General features: G+C 60.1%; 1 protein-coding gene across 5 annotated transcripts in view; it reads left to right on the plus strand.

Annotated features, from left to right (window-relative positions):
* Nucleotides 1-13,572, plus strand: part of EVL (Enah/Vasp-like) — a 159,766-nt gene that overhangs the window by 140,420 nt on the left and 5,774 nt on the right. For 3 of the 5 annotated variants that reach the window (XM_057543679.1, XM_057543677.1, XM_057543678.1), the window contains exons 5-11: nt 249-304; nt 1,991-2,220; nt 2,966-3,087; nt 6,710-6,770; nt 10,691-10,754; nt 12,416-12,482; nt 12,584-12,646. In XM_057543679.1, coding sequence (XP_057399662.1) covers nt 249-304; nt 1,991-2,220; nt 2,966-3,087; nt 6,710-6,770; nt 10,691-10,754; nt 12,416-12,482; nt 12,584-12,646 — 663 coding nt within the window. The remainder of the gene's footprint in view (nt 1-248; nt 305-1,990; nt 2,221-2,965; nt 3,088-6,709; nt 6,771-10,690; nt 10,755-12,415; nt 12,483-12,583; nt 12,647-13,572) is intronic. The other 2 variants (XM_057543681.1, XM_057543680.1) reach the window with 2 other exon arrangements.

Here is a 13,572-nt window from a genome sequence, read left to right on the forward strand (position 1 = left end):
GGCGTCTTAAGACTCAGCGGGCTGCCGGCGCTCCCCTGTGTAGGGCCCTGGAGCCAGGCCCTACAGCTCTGCCTCTGGAAGCGGGGCGGCAAGCCCAGCAGCCGGAGCCCGGGGTGGGACGAGGCGAGCTCGTTGCTGAGCCCCCGGGGGCGCCGGTGAATCCCAGCTCTGCAGCCTGGGCTCCGGCGCGGAGCCGCGCTGCTCTCGCTGCAGGAGGTCGGACCCGCTCTGCCGTGTTTGCTTTTCAGACCGGTGATGGAGCAGCAACGCCAGGAGCCTCTGGAGAGAAGAGCCTCCGCCACAGGTGAGCGCGCCCCGCACCCCTGCCCGCTGGCAGCCCCCCCCTGGACGGCGCCCCGGGGCCCGCTGGGAGCGCTGCGGCTGGCCCCTGGCTGCACAGGCCCCGGTGAGCGTGGGGAAGCGAGGGGACGGAGCAGGGGTGCAGGGTTAGCTCAGCTTGGTCCAGCCTCTGGGCCTCCCCTGACTCATCCCCGGAGTAGAGCGTGTCTCAGGCCCTGGACTAAGTAAGGGCTGAGGACACAGCGGTGGACGAGGCGGCACCCCCTGCCCCAGGGAGCCCACTGTCCAGTCAAGGACACAGGCTAATGCCCCTGGATCACCACGGGGCGCATGCAGTTACCGAGTCAGTGCAGGGGTGGAGGCACATGGAGGGGGCCCCGGCTGCCCTCGGGGTCAGAGAGGACCCCAGGGGAGGGGTGGCTTCAGTCCTGAACGGTGACTGGAACTCAGCACAGTAAAGCAGAGGGGTTTTCTGGGAAAGGGTAATGTTGATTATTAAGTGTGGGACTTCATCACTTACAGAGTACTTCCACGTCCTTCGTTTCACTTAATTCTCTCGAGCCCTGTGAAGTAAGCAGGTGAATGTTTTCCTGTCTTACTGATGAGGACACCGGGCCCCAGCTGGTTGCAGAAGTCCTTGCTCGTGGGGTTGCTGGGCAGTGCCGCCCCCTCTCAGCTAGGCTGCTGCACCCCTCGGGCTCCTGCCCCGCTCTGCCCCACCCCTGCGTTACTAATGCGGGTCTCACCCTGTCACCGGGTCACTCTTCTCCATCACTCCTGAGCAACCTGGGTCCTTGGCACGGGCTCCAGGTGCGCAGGCCCAGCCCCCGCAGACCCGCTGCCCTGCGTACTCCCTCCCAGCGGCTCCTTCAGTTCCCGCAGGGCCTCCTCCTCCCTCGCACTCACTCACCCTTCACCAAGCGTCACTCCTGCTCTTCTGTCCCAGCACAGTCATTACTTCCCCAAGGAAGCCTTCCACAGACTTCTGGTCAGGTTGGAGCGCTTCCTCACAGGCCAAGGTGGCCCTGTGCACCTGCCCTTGGTGGCACTTGTCACCCTGCCACAGTGACAGTTCTGCATTCATCCGTGTGATTGGTTTGCTGCTACCAGGCCATGAGCACCGTGAGCAGGGAGCCTGTGGCCGTTTGTCCCCAGCGCCCTGCACAGGGCCAGGCCTGCAGCGGAGGCTCGGGCATTGGATGGTGGGCGGGGGACAGGGGACTGCCCAGCACGCAGCAGTGCTCCTGGACAGATGCCCTGGTCTGCCCTGCGACCCACAGCTGCCTGCTGCCGTCCCCAGAGGCCAAGGGGCAGTCACAGTTGTATCTTGGGGACTAACAATTGCTGATGCCTAGGGGGGGTGCTAGGAGCTGAGGAGAAACAGAGAAGGAAAAAAAGATACAATTCGTGCCACCAAAGAGCTTCTTGTCCCACTGGAAGACCACAGTTGAGCAAGAGAAAGTTAGCGGAGCTCAAGGGCTGTTAAGCAAGTATGTGACGCTGGGTCCGGCCCGGCCCCCGAATGTAGGGAGAGACTGGAACATTGCCAGGTGCATCCTGCGGGGGCTTCCTGGAAGAGGCCACCTTGAGCTGTTCCTCGTCCCTCAGGGCAGTAGGCTGCCCTCTGTCCCTGCTCCTGGGGAGGCGCCCGCTGGGGGCTGGGCACTCACCGAGCCCACTGTTGTTTCAGGACCCACCCTCCCAGCGGGGCACCCCTCCGCTGCAGCCGGCGCCCCCCTCTCGTGTAGCGGGCCTCCACCCCCACCTCCACCCCCTGTCCCGCCTCCACCCACAGGGGCCGCCCCCCCTCCCCCGCCCCCCCTGCCAGCCGGAGGAGCCCAGGGCGCCAGCCACGACGAGGGCTCCGTGTCCGGCCTGGCCGCCGCCCTGGCTGGGGCCAAGCTGAGAAGAGTCCCGCGGGTAAGTGTCCTGGGCCCCGGCAGGCAGGGGGGCAGGGAGGACCAGGCTGGGGGACGGGTTTCTAACTGGCGGAGGGGCGGACCCTTTCCGGCCGTGGGGGGGAGCGCAGCGCCGCCCTCCCCAGCCAGACGGCACCTCCCGCCTCCTCGGTCACAGTTACCCGGTTACTGAGACCACTGGGACAGGGCTACGTGTGAGCCGTAAGGTGCCTCCCGTTACGTAACCTGCTGCTGGTCCTTTACAAGCGAGGCAGGAGATCTCTGCCCTCGTAGATGAGGAAACCGAGGTGCAGGCATGAACAGCTTGTTCAAAGCACGCAGGTCATCAGTTGCAGTTTGGACTCAGGCCCTAGGTCTCCTGCATTTAAGTCCACCAGCTCCCTCAGGCTCAGCTGGCCCTCCCAGCCTTCCACAGTGTCCTGGGAGGTGGGGCTTCTAGAAGGCCATTCGTGTGGCTGTGGGATTAGGAGCACCTGGGATACGGAACTGTGCCTCCTCCCTCCTCAAGCCACGCTGGCCTTGGCAAGGGTGCTGACCGTGAGCCAGCGAACCCGGGGCGTGCCTGCCAACTGTGACCCTCCAGCCCCGATCGCTCTCTGGACTCCAGCTCTGCCACCAGCAGGTGGGGTTGGGGGATTAGATGGCCTCGGCCCCTTCCAGCACTGCCATCACACATGGCCCCGTCTCCCCTCGAGTGACGTCCTGCCACGGACACCAGACCGAAGCGCTTCATCCTCTCCCCTTAGCCAGAAGATGCGTCCGGAGGCTCCAGTCCCAGCGGGACCTCGAAGTCTGACGCCAACCGGGCGAGCAGTGGGGGTGGAGGAGGAGGCCTCATGGAAGAAATGAACAAGCTGCTGGCCAAGAGGTGAGTGTTTAGGCTTCCCCCAAACCCAGCCACTTGTCAGGAGCTCCTGTTCCTCAGGGGAAAAGAGAAGCCTCGCCTGGCCCCAGGACCCATTGTCCCCTGGGTTCAGCCAAGCAGGGGGGACTATTCGTCGAGTTTTCCCTTCTCGAGGGGTCAGTCTGAGACATCAAGCCAAAAGGAGTCCTCTAAACTCTAAATCCTTCCTCATTTCTGTTTAACAAGTATTCGTTGAAACATTTGCCATGTATCAGCCTTGTCGTGAGCAGAGAGAAATTTGGAGATCATTTCAGAGATAAATTCCGAGGGAAAAGGAGTATTCCCAGCGGTGAACGTATGATGAAGGGGCCCGTCCTGTGGGGGCCGTTACGGAGGACTCAGGAGAAGGGGTGCTGAGGTGGCAGGAGCCCAGAGGACGTTACCCCTCAGGGACAGAGCAGCAGTTCCCTCCCCATCACGCTCGGCTCTGCGGCCTCCGCCTCCATCCTCACCGGCACATGTGCCTCCAGCTTGCCCAAGGCCATCAGCCTGTCACTACGGCTCTTGGTTGTTCCCCAACTGAATCCCAAGCAGATGGAGAGATCAGACAGCTCTCTCTCGGAAGGGTCGCAAAAGCTTGGGTCTTACTGGTAAATGTGGTGTGGCAGCGGGAATGCCCTGATGGGGTTCCCAGGGCCATGGCTCACCCGGGACCAGAGGACCCAGGAGTGGGCCTCACCTGTCAGCACGCTCCTTGTCCAAGAAAAGCAACGGCGGGGGCCTTGCTCCCCCGTGACCCCTCCTGCCTTCTCTCAGTCTCCAGGCTCTTCCCGCTGCCCCCGTGGCGGCTGACCCCGGGCGAGCGCTTTCCGTGCCGGGTCTTCAGTAAACCCACACGGCCTGCGAGGACACGGGGGGGACAGAGGCCCCCAGGGTGCAGGTAGCTGGCCTGGCACATCTCGGCGGGGCCGGCCCAGGGCCCGGTGGGCCCAGCAAGGGAGGGCGCAGGGGGACGGGAGCAGCCAGGTGGGTCCACGTGCCGTGACTAGAGGTGAGCCGGCGACTGCGGCCGCGCAGTGCGGAGCAGCTCCAGGGAGCCGGGGCGCTTCACGGAGGAGGTCCCGCGCGTCCTCTGGGCCGAGGCAGCAGCGAGAGCGATCCGTGCAGAGGAGGAGCGGAGGTGGGTGCGGTGGGCGGAGTCACACCACCTGGAGAGGCAGGGACACCCCCCGCCAGAGCCCAGGACCTGGAGGAGGTGGACCAGAAGGCAGGCTAGAGGGGAGAGCCCTGTGTGCACGTGCGTTAGATTCCGTTCCAGAGGGGCCTCGCATAAAAATAGAAGATTCTTTAAAAAAGAAAGTGTTCACACTCTCCCCAAGTCCAACACCAGTGCGTTCCCAATAACAGCTTGGCCTAGATGGTTTAGACCGAAAGGAGAGGAAGTTTCTGAGAACAGGAAAAGGCCGGCGTGCCAGGAGCCAGTGAGACACCAGAAGCTGGTGGCAGAGCCGGGCCCACCGAGAGCACTCACCCTGCACGACCGGCAAGGGGCAGTCACGCTGCTCTTTGAAGCCCACCTCGGCGCAGGATGCTGGGTGGGGCCTACAAGGAGATGCGCTCGAGGGCTGCTTTTTTTTTTTTTTTTAAGAAGATCTCTACTTCCACTTTGTACAGACAGCTAATTCTCTCTCTTAATCAGTTTGCGATGCTATAAAAAAAAAATCATGATGCATGGCTTATAAACAGAGAATTTTATTTCTCACAGTTCTAGAGAAGTCCAGGACTAAGGCACTGACAAATGCAGTGTCTGGTGCGAGCCCACTGCCTGGTCCATAAATGGCCATCTCTCTGCTGTGTCCTCACATGGTGAAAGGAGCAGGGATCTCTCTGGGGTCTCTTTTATTTATTTATTTATTTTTGGCTAGGCTCTTGTTAAAGCCCTTTTTTTTTATTTTTTAAATTGGGGTATAGTTGTTTTACAACGTTGTGTTAGTTTCTACTGTACAGCGAAGTGCAGTTCCCAGTGCCATACAGCAGGTTTTATTAGTTATCTGTTTTATACACATTAGTGTATACACGTCAATCCCAGTCTCCCAATTCATCCCACCCCCCCTTCTCCCCTTGGTGTCCATACGTTTGTTCTCTGCATCTGTGTCTCTATTTCTGCCTTGCAAACAGAGTCGTCTGTACCATTTTTCTAGATTCCACATATATGCGTTAATATACGATATTTGTTTTTCTGACTTACCTCACTCCATATGACAGTCTCTAGGTCCGTCCATGTCTCTACAAATGACCCCATTTCGTTCCTTTTTATTAGGACTTCTTTTTCTTATCTGTCAAACAAGCATAGTAACAGAGCTTAGCTGACCAAAGGTCCTTGCGGAGTTGCTGCCTCCTCAGGTGCTGAGGCCTGTCCCGGCAGCGGACCAGGCGGGGGAATCGTGTCGCTGGGAGCTGCTCGATGCCGAGCGTGTCCACAGACACTCAGCCCAGGGAATCTTCACAGGCCTGGAGGGGCCTGGTCTGCTGGGTATCCTTAAAAGATTAAACGCAGGCTCTGGGTAGGAGCAGAATGTCACGGGCGCGGTGGCAGTAGCAGGCCAGGCAGGAGCTGGTGGTGCTTGCACGCAGCGTTGGGAGTGAAGACGGGCCAGACAGCCCAGAAACAAAGTGCAGAGCCAGAACTGAGCGGGCGCAGTGCCATGAGGAAGAAGTCGGGGATGAGTCCCGGGTTTCTGGGAAGTGCCATGGGTGGGTGGACCTGTCCTTCCCGGGATGAGAAGATGAGGAAGGAGCCCCCCGGGGCCGGTCCCTAGACGGGGACAGCCAGCCGGTGGCCGTCACCCCCTTGTCGGACGGCTCACCTCGTGAGGTCTGAGAGCTTTGTGTTCTGGCGGCTTCACCGAGTTGAGAACCCCCAGGGCCGTATCTTTGGAGAGTAGGAAGGGGTATGTGTGTGGATTTGGGAGTTAGCCAGAGGTAGGCCACCACTGAGGCCGGAAAAGAGCAGCGAGTTTTCAGAGTGTCTGAGAAGGGGGCTCAGCCCTGCGGGGAGGTGCGCGCCGTGACTAGAGGGCGTCTGTTGGGTTCTTTCCTTCCTGCGCACGTGCCGCTCTTCGTGGTGTCCAGGTCGGGGAGGACATGGCTGCTGAGCTCTGAGGGAGGAGGAGCTTTGCGGTGACAGGGAAAGGCGTCCTCCTCCGTCCCGCAGGTGCCCTGCAGACGGGATGTCCCCAGCCTGACCTGTGGCGGGGGTAGCTCTCCTTCCTCTCGTGGCCAGGCCTTGAGCATCCTGGGAGAACAGCGGCCACCCAGCCGAGCCCAGGTCCCCGGGTACCTGGACCGGGTGCAACCAACCTCCTCAGCCTTCAGGTGCTGTAGACAGAGATGGGGTGCCCCCCACCCCCCCCGCCCAGACCAGTTTTGTGTCCAGAGTCCTGGGACCAGCACAGAAGGCCTGGACACTCACCCGGGCATCGCCACGGGCCAGATGGGTGCCTGGACAAGTCACCTCCTTCACACGAAACAGGGGTCGGGCCCCGGCAAGGAGTCTCTGAGCACCAAGCTGCGTCCGCACAGAGGCGGCGTCTGCTCTGTGTGGAAACCTTCAGGGCTGATTGTATCGTCTCCCTCCTTGTGTTAGGAGAAAAGCAGCCTCCCAGACAGACAAGCCGGCTGATAAAAAGGAAGACGAAAGCCAAACGGTAAGCACACCCCACGGCCAGCCCACCCCGGCTTCCCCAGAGGTGTGAACAGACCAGGCCTGCGGGACACCGTGTTTGGACATACACGTGGTAGATACTTCGCCGGGTGATCTGTAGGAGGGCAGGGGGACACACAGGAGCGGGTGGTGCAGGGGGACAGGGCCTGTGGGCGCTCACGTCCGTCCCCGCTGCACCGGGTGGCAGGCCTGTGCTCACTGAGCATCTAGCAGACACTGCTCTGCTTTGGAGCTCGCAGCCTCGCAGGGAAGGCAGGGAAGAGAGAAGCAGGACCCGCCTGGGAGCGCCTTGAGGGAAAGGCCTGGAGGCTGGGGAGCTCAGAGGGGCCAGCAGACAGATCTCCGCAAGGGACTCGGGGGTTGGAGAGTACAATCGCAGTAGGCAATGTCTGCTTGAAGACCAGGGCAGTTACTATTTTCAAATTATTTCTATTCTTGAAAGGCTTCGCTTGAGTCCGTCAATTCCAGCAGGAGCCGCAGGTGAGCTGGGCAGAGGAACCCGGCGCTCTGGCTCTTGTCCCGAGGGGGTCCTGGAGCCTAGTCTATCCACACAGATTCCAAGCGCCCGCCGTCACTTAGGGTGGCTAACACCCTTTCCCTCTGTGTTAAGCTTTCCCTGTAAAAATAGACTCCTAGTGAAACGGCTAAGTTTAGACCTTAACTACAGATGGCATACAGGTTGCATCTCAGCGGCAGGAGACAGAAGAAATATTACAACCACCAGGCGCCAGGGTACCGTGCCACCCCCGTCAGCAGGGCGAGGCTTACCAGGTGTGACCCCAGGGCTCCAGCCCTGCCAGCGGTCCTCCCTTCCCCTGATCCCCCCGCCTGGCACATGCAGTCCCCTCGGCCCCAGCAGCTAACTCCTCCTCGGCCTGCACTTCTCTGCGTAAACAGTACTCCCTGAGAAACAGGCTCCCGACCTCCAGGCTAGTAAGGCTCTCTACTCCTTGGACCCCGGGCCCCTCTCCCCACCAAGCTTCCCCTCTGCCCTCAGCAAACACATTTTTGCTTGTTCAGACTCGCTCTTTCCTGCTGGATCGTGAGCCCTGTGAGGACGAGGCGTGCATCTTCCACTGTCCCCACGCCATGCCCAGAGTATGGAGATCATCCAGCTAACTCCCCACTAATTTCTCAACTGCAGAGGCCTGTCTGGCCAGGAGCCCAGGAATAATTACAGGTCTCCAAAGGCGGCGGCCGGTTCCCGCCATCACAGCTCCAGCCCCCATACCCAACCTCCCTACTCCCTGGTCTCCAGGAAGAGTGGGTTTCAAATCCCAGGGACCCAGGAGAAATCTTTGACCCCAAGGGTAGAGTTTTCTTCCTCTGACTCCCCTTTTTCTTTTCTTTTTTAAGAAACCTGGTCACTGGGAGTTCTGTTTGCCTTGGTGCCCCACAGTCAGGAGGCCCTGCCCGCCCGGGAGCAGCCTCTTCCAGGGCAGAGCTAGGGCAGTTCCACACACCAGAGCAGGTGCCGCGTGGACGGAGACACTGGAGACTGGCTTTTCTTCTTTCTTTTTTCTCTTTTTTTTTTTTTGTTTTTTGGCCACGCTCTGCGGTTGGCGGGATCTGAGTTCCCCGCCCAGGGATTGAACCCCGGGCCCTCAGCAGTGAGAGCACCGAGTCCTAACCACTGGACCGCCAGGAATTCTCTGACTTTTCTTTTTTATACTTTTCAGTGTTTTCCAGATCCTCTTCATTGAATGTGTACTAGGTTTATAATTAATGAGAAACAAATAAGCATTAGTTAAAGAAGGAAGGCGCCCCAAATGGGGAGTCAGATGGCTCAGGCGGGTGCTCTGCCACTTGCTGGCCGCAGGCCAATCATGTCACTGCTCTAAGGACGTGTTCCATGGCATGAAAACACAGCCCCCAGGCGCTGGGCTGGCAGCCTCGGGGCTCTACAGCTGGGGCAGGGGTGTGGGTGCAGAGCCCCGTGCGCGGGGAGGAAGGATTCTTATTAACTGTTTTTGAAATAATCATAGGATAACATTAAAAACAACTTTCTGATTTTTTTCAGTTACTCTAACTTCACCCATAATGACTTTCATTCTTGCCTGTTTCCTCTGGGCCCTGATCCCCACGCATATGTGTTGATTTATATAATTTCATTTATTCCACTCTTTAAACAAGAGCCCTCAGGAGACTTGTCCTGAGACCCACGCCTAGCACATTCTTTTGCCCCTGGATCAGCAACTCCCGGGTTCATTCAGTCACCGCGCAGATACAGGGTGGGGGGTTCCTGATGGGTCTGACAGGTGCCAGGTCTGCTCTCGGTGTGGGACCAGGCGTGAGCAGTCGTGGTCCTGGCACTCACAGGCTCGCGCTAGGTGGAGTGGGCATGGTGGGTCCTGATTGGAGCGCTGAGCCTGGAGTCCTGGCCCTGGAGGTGGCCGTGAGCGTCCGAGAGCCCTCACCCCAAGCCTCGGGTGGACCAGATGGGAAGCAGGGTTGACGTGGGCAGTGGCAGAAGGCGATTCTTGGCTTTGGTCAGCATTATGCTAGGTCCGTCTCGTCAGGTCGGCTGGCTGTCTCTGGTCAAAAGCTCCGGGTAGCAACTGTATGTGTTTTGCTTGAGAAAAATGGAGGAATTATGATTACTTATTAAATGCCATTTTCCTACGAGTGTAGAATCTTTCCAAAATATGTGTGATAATAAAGATCAGCTTGTATTACTGCTGCCTTACTCACCTCCATTACAAGTGTCGCCACAGACTTACTCCACGGGCAGAGCAGACGCGCGGGCCGCCTTCGTGGGGCCCCGCTGGGGGCCAGGCGCCGGGGGTCCTGGGTGGATAGGACATGGCCTCTGTGCTCAAGGGAGGACACAAGAAGCCGACTGTTGACAAGGAAAGTGCTGAGGTCAGGGACGGAGCACCAGGGCCCAGAGCCCTGCGAGAGCTCCCAGGACAGGCGGCATCTGCCCCGAGCTCTGAGAGGAGCGGGCGTGCAGGACAGAGACGCGCAGCGGCCGTGTCTGGGGGATGGTGGGGCGCACGGGCGGGCGGCCGGAGGCTCGGGGCTCCGCCTGGACCACTGGTCAGCGACATTGATGAGCTCGTAGGCTGGTTGGGCTAGAAATAACCTTTAGAGCATTCTGAATTTTTTTTTTAATTTTTGGCTGCATTGGGCCTTCTTTGCTGCACGCGGGCTTTCTCTAGTCACAGCGAGCAGGGGCTACTCTTCGTTGCAGTGCACGAGCTTCTCGTTGCAGTGGCTTCTCTTGTTGCAGAACGCAGGCTCTAGGCACGCGGGCTTCAGTAGTTGTGGCGCACGGGCTCAGTAGTTGTGGCTCGCGGGCTCTAGAGCGCAGGCTCAGTAGTTGTGGCTCACGGGCTTAGTTGCTCCACGGCATGTGGGATCTTCCCGGACCAGGGCTCGAACCCGTGTCCCCTGCATTGGCAGGCGGATTCTTAACCACTGCGCCACCAGGGAAGCCCCTACATTCTAAATTCTTAACGCTTCCTCCTCTCCTGTGAAAGAGCAGTGAAGTGCCGGGGTCTCTAGGGCTCAGGCTGTGTCCGTGCCCAGCCTTGACCAGCAGGGCTGACCGGAAGCGGGCTCCTCCCAGGGCTGCGGAAGGTCCCGGTGGACAAGGGGTGGCAGCGCCTCGTGAGGGACAGTGAGTCTGTGGGCAGCGCCGGGCCCAGGCCCAGGCCACGTCCACTGTGTCTCCCTGCAGCCTCCTCCTTCCCTGACTTCCGTGGGGTGGACCACCTCCCCACCACGACCTGGGGTTTTCATTGGTGAATCGTACTTGTTGTTTCACTGATTATAAAAATAATATATGTTCGTTGGCTAATTTGGAAAACTGAGGTCTTCTAGATGACCTGGCCCGGAGGTCCCCCACCCCGCCGGCCTCCCTAAGCAGGCCGACGGCAGAGCCTTTCTCTTCCATTTCAGGAAGAGCCGAGCACCTCTCCATCTCCGGGGACCCGAGCAGCCAGCCAGCCCCCCAACTCCTCAGGTAAGGCGCACCGCCCTGCCGGCACCAGCACGGGGTCTTAGCACAGGAGGGGCTCTTACAGGAAGGCGATCTGATCCCACTGCCTCACTTGACGGTGAGCAGAGAGCCTGCGCTGGTGGGGGCTCCCCGCCATCTTTGCGGCCTCCACACTGAGCCTCAGCGGGGCAGGGGCACCCTGGAGGAAAGACCGCCCAGTCTAAGCCTCGCGTTTCCCAGCCGGCCTGCCGGCACCTACCGAGTGGCGTGGGAGATTGTGCCCTGGGGCTCAGGTTCCCGGCCTTGGGCCCGCGCTCCGAAGAGGAGCACGGAAACGTCACGTTCCTGCTCCCTGCAAAACGCCAGCTGTGGCCCACGTTACAGTGATTACCAGTGCATCTTGCTCACTGAGAAGTCAACCAGACAAGGCGGTCCTGAGCCCTGCTCAGAAATCCCCCAGTCTGAGCTCTGCAACGGGGGGATGCGATTAGAAGAGTGCCTTGAGGCTCCACGGTGGGGAGAAGCCACTGCCGTCAGTCACTCGTCCAACATTTCGGTGTCTGCTCTGAGCCAGGCCTGTGCTCCTGAGCACGTGGTGCGGTGCAGGGTAGGGAGAGACGGAGGGGAAATAGGCCCCCCTGCCGCCAGCCGGTGGAGGGAAGCTCTTGCCAGGTGTTGGCTGCTCGCTGGGGCACGGCTCTGCCCCGTACGGGCCTAGCGTCCTGACTCTGTTGGCGCGTCTGCCTCCCTTGCGAGGCCGTGGTCCGCGTCCTCTCCGTCTCAGGCAGTGCCCCCACAGTTCTTGGTGAGTGACTACATGAACACCTCACATCCAGGTGGGTGGGTTACGTGTTTCCCAGTCTAGGAGGTTGAGGCTCAGTGTGTCTAAGTGGTTTCCTCCAGGCCGCATGCCTGGACCCTGGACGTGGTCCCAGCTCTCGTACCTGCCCTGCAGGCCCAGCGTGGGTCCGTCGGCCTGCATGGTCTCCAGGCTCAGCTCACAGTGGTTGGCCCCCTGCTGCCCCAGGGGTTTTTCCTTCTGCTTCTCTGCTCATCCTGCAAAGTCAGTGAATTCTGTCCAGCTCAACAAATCTCTTGAAGTAAAGTGAAATGTAGTTTAACACCACTTAAAAAAGAAAAAGGAAAGACAAATCAACTTTGAAGCCCAGGTTGGGAAAGAACCAGCTGCAGTGTCGGGGGGAAACCAAGGAGTCAGGGGACAGGGGGTGCACGTGGGTCTTGGGCCTGGCCCCTGAAAGCGAACGTGGACCCCGGGCTGCCCTGAGAGTGTCCTGGTGGGGGGGCCTCCTGTGCCCTGCTCGGCCCACTGCTGGAGTCACAGGTCGCCTCTAGAAGTCGTAGTTAAGAGGTTCCCTGACCAGTTGGCTCACATTCCAAGGAGAGACCCGGTCATGGTGAGAGGACTCGAAGCCAGGCCACAAGTCAAGGTCAACCGAGTCGAGGGAACAGAGGCTCATGTCCTGAGGGGGGGAGACGCCGGGTGACAGCAGGGCCGTCTACACCCTGCCAGGGCCGCCTGGGCCAAAGGGGACTGGAGTAAGGAGCCGGGTCTCAGCTGTGACGGGGGAGCACGGGTGGGGCCTCCTGCCCGGGACGCTGCGGGATGGGGGCCACTGAGCGCCCGCCCAGCTCTGAGGCACTTCATCCGTGACGTGAACCGACAGAGGCCGGCCGGAAGCCCTGGGAGCGGAGCAGCTCGGCGGAGAAGCCCGTGTCCTCCTTGCTGTCCAGGTGAGCTGCCCCGGGAAGGCCGGCCCTGCGCCCGGGTCGGTGGGCCCAGGCGGGCGACGGCACCAACTCACCTCTCTGTTGCATTCCGTTCCACCGCGCAGAACCCCGTCTGTGGCCAAGAGCCCCGAAGCTAAGAGCCCCCTTCAGTCGCAGCCTCACTCTAGGTACCGAACAGCCCCGCCTCCGGGGCCTCCTTTGTCCCCTGCCCATGACTAACACCCCGGATCCCACCCGTGTCCTGTCATCTAACAGTCGGCTCTGGGAAAGGGTGGTCTGTGCTTCGTCAGGGACAGGGCAGGCCAGCTGCTTCCTGTCTTCTCCTAGACAGAGGGCCCGAGGCCAGGGGCGGGGAGTGACCGTCCAGAGAGGCAGCGAGGTGGAGCCGGGATCGAATCCCAGCTCTGGCCTCGCTAACTGTGACACCGGGCCAGCCTCCACTCCTCCCCCACGCCGCAGGGGGGTCTGTTCATCCCTCCCGCACAGGGCGGCCACGTGTGGACAGCAGGTGGACACGGGAAACCTTCAGCAGCCCTGGCCGCATCCCGCATCCCACATCCCGCAGCTCAGAACCCCGGGGGCTGGCCCAGCGCCCCGCCTCCTCTCCTTCCTCTGCCTTTTCCCCAGAGATACGCTGACCATATTTCCCAAACCAAAAGCTGGTGTGATAACAGGATGGGTTGTTTGAAACTCAGGTCGCCCAAAAAATCAGAGAGACAGTCACACAGTAACTATGGGCCAAGTGTGGCCTGAATTTGCAGGCTTCTAGAATCCGTACTAAGAAATGTCTTCAGTGCCCATCACAAATCGAAGGGGAACAGCCCAAATCCCAGAGCAGGTGGAGTTTGAGCCTGGTCTTGCCAAATCAAACAAGGTGACCAGAGAGAGCTCCAGCCGGCCCAGCAGGAATGGCGATGACAGATGCGGGTGAACAGGGATGAGGGGTCTCGGCAGCAGCCAGGATTTGTGGAGGGCCTTTGTCAGCCTGGCTCTGAGCTGGGCCCTGCAGGTCCCTGCCTGCGAGGAGCTCATTTTCCTGTTGGAAAGGCCCGTAAATAAGACAGCTGAGTTCTGAGAGGTGCTCTGGGGAAGA

Source organism: Balaenoptera acutorostrata, chromosome 3 (genome assembly GCF_949987535.1).
Source record: "Balaenoptera acutorostrata chromosome 3, mBalAcu1.1, whole genome shotgun sequence".
In the NCBI taxonomy this organism is placed as follows: domain Eukaryota; kingdom Metazoa; phylum Chordata; class Mammalia; order Artiodactyla; family Balaenopteridae; genus Balaenoptera; species Balaenoptera acutorostrata.